This window comes from Rhineura floridana, chromosome 8 (genome assembly GCF_030035675.1).
Source record: "Rhineura floridana isolate rRhiFlo1 chromosome 8, rRhiFlo1.hap2, whole genome shotgun sequence".
Taxonomy (NCBI): domain Eukaryota; kingdom Metazoa; phylum Chordata; class Lepidosauria; order Squamata; family Rhineuridae; genus Rhineura; species Rhineura floridana.
The window spans coordinates 65,690,689-65,697,519 of record NC_084487.1 but is presented as its reverse complement, the minus strand read 5'-3'; the positions used below and the strand labels follow the sequence as shown (position 1 = coordinate 65,697,519).

Here is a 6,831-nt window from a genome sequence, read left to right as displayed (position 1 = left end):
TACCATTGGAATTGAGCTCCCACCGTGAGCAGAGCTTCGGCTGCATTACCGCCGCTTACCACTCTGCTCCACGGAGGATCTGTTTTCTGATAGTATAGGTTTAATTCAACCCTTTCCCTGAAAGGTATTCAGTGGCCCTTTTAAATTCACATCACAATTCTGTATGTCTGCGCGGAAGTTCAATGGAGCTTGCTTCTAGTAAGTGGGTACAGGATTATAGCCTCAGTCATGGTTAAAGGGGTGTTCCTTCCCTTGCCAAGTCATGTTGCCCCTAGAGAGGTGTTAGTGACAAGAATAGGATACCAAAGGGTGGAAGAATACTAGCATACCTAGAGCAAGAGGGCATGTATTTGCATATTTTTTGTATAGTCTTAATGTGGTCCTTTTCCTGTTTACTTCAGAGTAAGTCAACTGAGTGTTATTAAGTGCTACGCCCATTCAGAGTAAACCCATTGGAGTTCATAGACACGACTAACTTAGGTTTATTAATTTCAGTGGTCTACCCTGAGTAGGAATTATCTGAATACAACCCACTGTGTTCAGTGCGGCTAACTCTTCACGTATTTAGAACTGCAACCCTACACACACTTATCTGTTTGTAAGTCCCACTGAATACAATAGGACTTAGTTCTGAATATACATCGTCAGGACTACCTGTAATTCCAAGCAAATTCACTTGGAAGTAGATCCCATTGTAATTATGGAATGGCGTTATTCCTTCACGCTATTCCTCCGCTGTCTGTGGGACGAGGGAGGAGGATGTAGTGTACTTACAAGTCTAAAAAGGATATGATAATTGCTACATTGTCCTAAAATGTGTGGGCAAGAATATTTCTAATTCTCCTGCCTGTGTATTCTTGACAGCCACTTTCATCATAGAAGGTCAATTTTATATAGGGCAAAGTGTATATTAAATGTTATATAGCCTGATTGCACCTGACTGCTCCCTAATATCTCTCTGTACACACAAGAGCAATCCTCGTGAAGGAACTTTGCGAACAAGGTGGTCCGCTGCGAGCGCCGCCATTTTCATTTAACAGCACGGCTGCAAGGGAAAGCAGAAAGAAAAACCGGTCGCCCAGGCTTGTCAGAAAACGCGCGGCGTCGCGTTGCCGGAAACTACGTTAGAATTTGTGACCGAGCCAGCCCCTGCGAGATAGGCCTGGGAAACCCCTGCACTTCCTTTCTCTTCCGCTGTCGCTGACGACGAGGTGGGTATCCGAGTAGCTCCGGCTCTTGCCCATCCTGGTTTTTCCGTGGGGCTTTAGAGCTGGTCCTTCACTCTTCTTTGTGTTTCCTCCCCCTCCACTTCTTTGTTCTCTCAGGCGCCATGCCGGCTAAGGGACCCCTCCAGAGCGTGCAGGTTTTCGGCAGGAAGGTAAGGCTCACATGGCTGTGGGGATGGGCCTAGTTCCTTTCCCCTTTTCTCAGCCTTTACTTACCCAACTGGGGCCTGCGAACCACTGGTGGATGTCGTCGTGGAAAACTGAGGCGCCATTTGCGTAGTTCGGCTGGTCCCCCTCCTGCTCGGTTGTAGTTAGGGCATCTCGTGTCTCATTTTCGAAGCACGCCGTAGTTTACTTACACCTTAATGTTTTTCCCAAGTAACAGCAGCGGCTTGAGCAGAGGGGGATCTGGTTCAGTGTTCTCGTCCTGCCGCGCCGCATTGTCTTCTCTTTCCTTGACCCACACGTGTATCTTTTCTGCTGCTCATAACGGTGGTGACTTATGTTCTTGTGGGGTGCGGGTCTGATGGGAGGTCCCTTTCCGCGTTGCTTTTCTGGGCTCACTATCAGGCCCCATCTGCACTATACGTTTAAGTTGTTATACCTCTTTAAATAGGTGTGGCTTCCCCCATGATTCCTGAAAACTAGTTTGTTAGGGTACCGAGAGTTTTTAGGAGACCCAATTCCCATCACAGAGCTGCAGCTCCCTGATTTCCCTGGCGGGAGGAATCAATTGTCAAACCACTGACAATTGTAACTCTAAAGAGTACAGGGGGTCTCTTAACAACTCTCAGCACCCTTAACAGATTATTTTTCTCAGGATTATTAATAATGGGGGAAGCCATGACTGTTTGAAGTGGTATAATAGCAATTTAAATGTATAGTACTGTCTATGGAGGGACTTACTTGGGCATGAGGCAAAAAATTTTTTTTCCCTCAGCCTTTTTAAAAACTGTTAATGTAAACATTTTTCACAAGGGTGGTTTAATTTTATTGTCTCTTTGGATAGACTGTTGCTGCTTCAGTTTGTTTCAATTTTACTGTATTAGGCTACAATCCAATACATGTCTACTCAGAAGTAAGCTCCATTGGGTTCAATGGGATTTACTCCCAGGTAACTGTATTTGATTTCATCCTTAGTTTGTATGTTTTTGTTCCTTATTCTAGAGCATTATTAGTAGTATTTTTTGCTTTCTATTAGCTGTCCTCAGAACATAAATTTATGCTGAAGGTGTGGGATGTATAAGATTTAAGCTAAATGTATAAACCCAGTGTTAGAACACATGTTTTTTCTCCAAAAGGTCCTAGGTTCAATCTCCAGCATCTGTGCAAAAGGCTAGAAAGATTCCTGTCTGAAACCGTAGAGAGCCTCTGTCAATATAGACCAGTCTTTCTAACCTGTTGCTCCCTGGATGTTTTGGAATATAGCATGGCCACTAAGGCTTCCCACTAAGGTTAATTGGAATAGTTCACATTTGCTCCCCAGCCATAGTATGTTAAGGTTGTACGTGGCATGGATTAAATCCTTGCTCTCCTAATAAGGTTTTTGCCTTTCCCTTGCTGAAGTGGGAAATTGCCCATAAAAACATAAGGAAACTTGTATTGAATCCATACAAAGTTACATCTAGTGCAGCATCCTCTTATAACAGTAGCCAACCAGATGCCTATGGGAAGCCCGCAAACGGCATGACAGCAGCAGTGCTTTCTCCACTTGTGACTCCCCGCAACTGTAATTTTTTAAAAACTATTAATGGTGCATGACAAATAAGGATGGGACTTGACAGCAATGCGTGAATAGCAGAAACTTCACAGAAGTATGAACCTGATCTAGCAACAGCTGAAAGTGGATTTAGTAATGGTGAAAGCTATTCCTCTGATAACCTAAAGGGTACAGAGGGATGCTTCAGAGTTACACTTTTCAATAGTAAACATAAAATTACTGCTGCTCATCTAGATACTGTGTACTACAATTGTTTTCCCCCCCGTTTTTAGAAAACTGCTACTGCAGTTGCACACTGCAAAAGAGGAAATGGACTCATTAAGGTGAATGGAAGGCCTCTGGAAATGATAGAGCCCAGAACTCTGCAGTACAAAGTAAGTTATTTCATTTTAGAGTAATAAAATGACTGTTGTACAGAGGCACCAGATATCATTGTAGTAGTAGCTGAAAATCACAGTAAATAGTCCTGCCATGCAAATACTTTTTCTGAGAATGTACTAGGTGAAGAAAACATGCACAGTGATGTTGCCAAGCATTGCTTCCTATTGGTCATGGGAGTGAGAATGTCCCTTTAGCAGCTGGGGTAATGTTATGCTTAGGAAACCACTGAGGTAAGAGGGTATCAAGAATTTGAAGGCAAATAAGGCAGTGCTACTTGTTTCTGTGACCTTCCATGCAATTTAGCTGTAACTGTTGGAAGACAAGCCTCTTTTTAGACTGGGTTGGGGAGTCTATGTTGTTAGACTCCACTGGCATGGGCAGCTGTCAGGGATTATGGGAATGATAGCTTAGCAGAATTGACAGGTTTCCAGTCTAGTTTAGACTGCCAATACAGTGCTGCTGCAATGCAGTGAAGAAATAGGACTGAAGTGGATGCCTGGTTAAATTGTCAGACCTGCTCATTTCTGTACTTCACAATCAAGGAGAAAAATATTCTCAAAGTGGTATATATAAAAGTAGAAACATAAGTTGAAAAGAATAAATAACTGTTAAGTAGTAGGGTACACTTGTGTACATAAAAGCGTTTTAAGCTGGCTTCTAAAACAAAACACAAAGGACACCTCCCTAATATACGAAGGCAAACAATTCCACAAGATAGGTGCTACTACACTAAATACTTTATTCCTTGTGGCCAGCAGACAGATGTCACAAGGGTCACTTAGCAATGCTTTTCCAGATTTCAGAGAATGGGTAGGAATATATACAGAGAAGCGGTGCTTTGATCCCAAGTTGCTCATAAGACTTTTCAACACTGAAATAATATAAAAACACATCTTTTGAATAAGTATGTATAATTTAGTCTTCCTGTATTCAAATGGGCGTACTCCTTAGTACATTTGTTGAGGGTGGTAGCCCTGGGGTGCAATCCTATACATATTTACCTAGGAGTAAGTCACATTAAATAGTGGGACTTTTGAGTAAACATGCATAGGATTCCACTCTTGGTGATCCATTCTCCCTTACACATAATAGGTTTAGCCTAATAACGTGCAGTGGTTAAGGTGCTGGACTACGATCTGGGAGACCAGGGTTCGAATCCTCCCACAGCCATGAAGCTCACTGGGTGACCTTGGCCCAGTCACTGCCGAGGGAGGCAATGGTAAACCCCCTCTGAATACTGCGTACCATGAAAACCCTGTTCATAGGGTTGCCATAAGTCAGGATCGACTTGAAGGCAGTCCATTTTCAATAATGCTGAAAACCATCCATGTTGTATTGGTTAGACAAACAGTTTTAATTTTTTTTAAATTGTCTTGAAAAAGTCACTTTGCAAAATCAGAACTTCTAGCCACAACTGTGGTTAAATTGTGCTGACCTTATTATGACTTCTTAAGCATTTTTTAACTAAAATGTTCTTTCTTCAGCTGCTTGAACCAGTTCTCCTTTTGGGCAAGGAGCGCTTTGCAGGAGTTGACATCAGAGTCCGTGTGAAGGGTGGTGGTCATGTAGCACAGATATACGGTATGACTTTGTATGAGAGATTGTTTGGGTTGGAAAAGAATAGAAATTTGTTTACATATGATATGTTAGCTGCTTCCCAAAATGCTCTGTTCATAGTACTTCATTTTCAATTCACACTTGTAAAATTCTGGATGTTATAAAAATATTGATAGGGTTTAGTGTTAGCTATCTTTAAATTTGCCAGTTAGCTCTTGTATTCATTACTCTTCATCCAATAAATACATGTGATCTGAGATCAGAAGAGATAGGTGTGTTCAGGATGGTACAGTTGTACAAGTATACGCACAAATGTATGCACATATATGTTCATGCTCATATTTCCTCCAAGGTTCTAGCTAAACCCCAAACAGCACATAGTTAGGAGCGTTGGCCTACATTTCATATGGCTAACTATACTAACCACATACTAACTTGTTTCTTTCTTCTACAGCAATTCGGCAGTCTATTTCCAAAGCATTGGTGGCTTATTACCAGAAATGTAAGTTTTTCAGTTTAACTCTTGTCTGTTTGAAATGTATAACTTCAGACCAGCTGGGTAGGGTGACAATTTGTAGGATATTCTTGGTACTTAATTCCTCTTCTCAGCTACATCCAGCATTGAACATAAGTAAAGGTTTTGAGGTCTAATGCAAGTATTCTTTTGTTTCCCCAAGATGTTGATGAAGCTTCCAAGAAGGAGATAAAGGATATTCTTATCCAGTATGATAGGACCCTTTTGGTTGCTGATCCTCGTCGTTGTGAATCCAAGAAGTTTGGTGGACCTGGTGCTCGTGCACGTTACCAGAAGTCTTACCGTTAAAAGAAAATTATGCATTTCATTCAGTCTTTTAAATAAAGATGGAGAAAATTGAATTCTTGTGTTTGGCTGAAAATTGTTTGAGAAGATCATATCTCAGTTGATTGAAGTTACAGGATACACGTGCAATGTGAAGAACACATTTTTAAGATATATATATATTCCATTCTATTGTGAGATCAAGGAACCTAATATGGGTGTAAAAAGGGCTTACAACAGAAGAAGGGTGTGGGATTGCTGTTGCCTGTCTCCACACTTACCCTTTATGTTGGCAAAGAGACTGAGTACTACAGAGCCAGATAGTGTTTGGAAGCATCAAAAAGGCTAATGCAGAAATTGTAGTGTCACTGTTGCTACTACTAGTTGTTTTGAGGTGCAGTCCTGTGGACGCTTACCCAGAAAAATAAGTGTCAGTTAATCCAATGAGACTTACTCCAATGAAACTTACTCCAGTGAAAGTATGATTATACCAAATTTCACCATGTGATTGTATATGTAGGCAATTGATGAAGCAAGTTATTGTGAACTAGCCTGGGAAGTGATGAGCTGAGAACCATTTTTGTGTTTGACTGTTAGAGGTAGTCTAGCTGTGATCACTGAGTTGGTTGCCATCTCCCTGCTTGATTTAAGTCCAATTCACACTAGTCTTTTCCTATGCAGTTGTCACAATTAAAACAAGTACAATGTATATTCAATAAAATAATGTTTAAAACAACATCAGCCAATATCAAAATAACAACACGCCTGGGTAAAGAGGTGCATCTTGATCAGTCATCAAAAAGCATACAGTGATGGTGCAAGATGTACTGCAGAGATCTTCACACAACCTTGGGTGTACTACAGGGAAGGTCCTCTCATGAGCTGCTGCCTCTCAAATTAGAGAGGATAGCAGGGCGTCCCCTGCTGATCTTAACACCTGAGCAGGGTGATGTAGGAGGAGGTGCTCTTTCTGTTGCAAGACATACTTGATTCTGACTGTGTCTTCCTCGCCTCCTGCACTTGAATAGATTATGTTCCTTTGCATCATTTTTATGAGTTATTGAACTCTTGCTGTTCAGTTACTTGATAGAGTCCAATATCTGAAGTTGTTGAGAGCCCCACATAGGCATCAGAATTATGTCACTTAT

At 41.5% G+C, this 6,831-nt stretch overlaps 1 protein-coding gene across 2 annotated transcripts; it reads left to right on the top strand.

Annotated features, from left to right (window-relative positions):
• Positions 1-1,091: 1,091 nt before the first annotated feature.
• RPS16 (ribosomal protein S16) lies at positions 1,092-5,760 on the top strand. Of its 2 annotated transcripts, XM_061639653.1 has the most exons (6): positions 1,092-1,211; positions 1,326-1,378; positions 3,219-3,320; positions 4,812-4,908; positions 5,339-5,386; positions 5,562-5,760. In XM_061639653.1, exons 2-6 carry the CDS (start codon positions 1,331-1,333, stop codon positions 5,705-5,707), a joined length of 441 nt encoding a protein of 146 aa, XP_061495637.1. In that variant the 5' UTR covers positions 1,092-1,211; positions 1,326-1,330; the 3' UTR covers positions 5,708-5,760. The 2 variants fall into 2 exon arrangements, with proteins under 2 accessions (XP_061495637.1, XP_061495638.1); XM_061639654.1 differs by lacking the exon at positions 1,092-1,211 and having other exon boundaries at positions 1,218-1,378.
• The last annotated feature ends 1,071 nt before the right edge of the window (positions 5,761-6,831 follow it).

Coding starts and splice junctions, on each gene's coding strand:
- RPS16 (XM_061639653.1), top strand. CDS start 1,331: ATGCCGGCTAAGGGACCCCTCCAGAGCGTGCAGGTTTTCGGCAGGAAG. Junction 1,379..3,218: donor TGCAGGTTTTCGGCAGGAAG/GTAAGGCTCACA, acceptor CCCCGTTTTTAG/AAAACTGCTACTGCAGTTGC. Junction 3,321..4,811: donor CCAGAACTCTGCAGTACAAA/GTAAGTTATTTC, acceptor TTCTTTCTTCAG/CTGCTTGAACCAGTTCTCCT.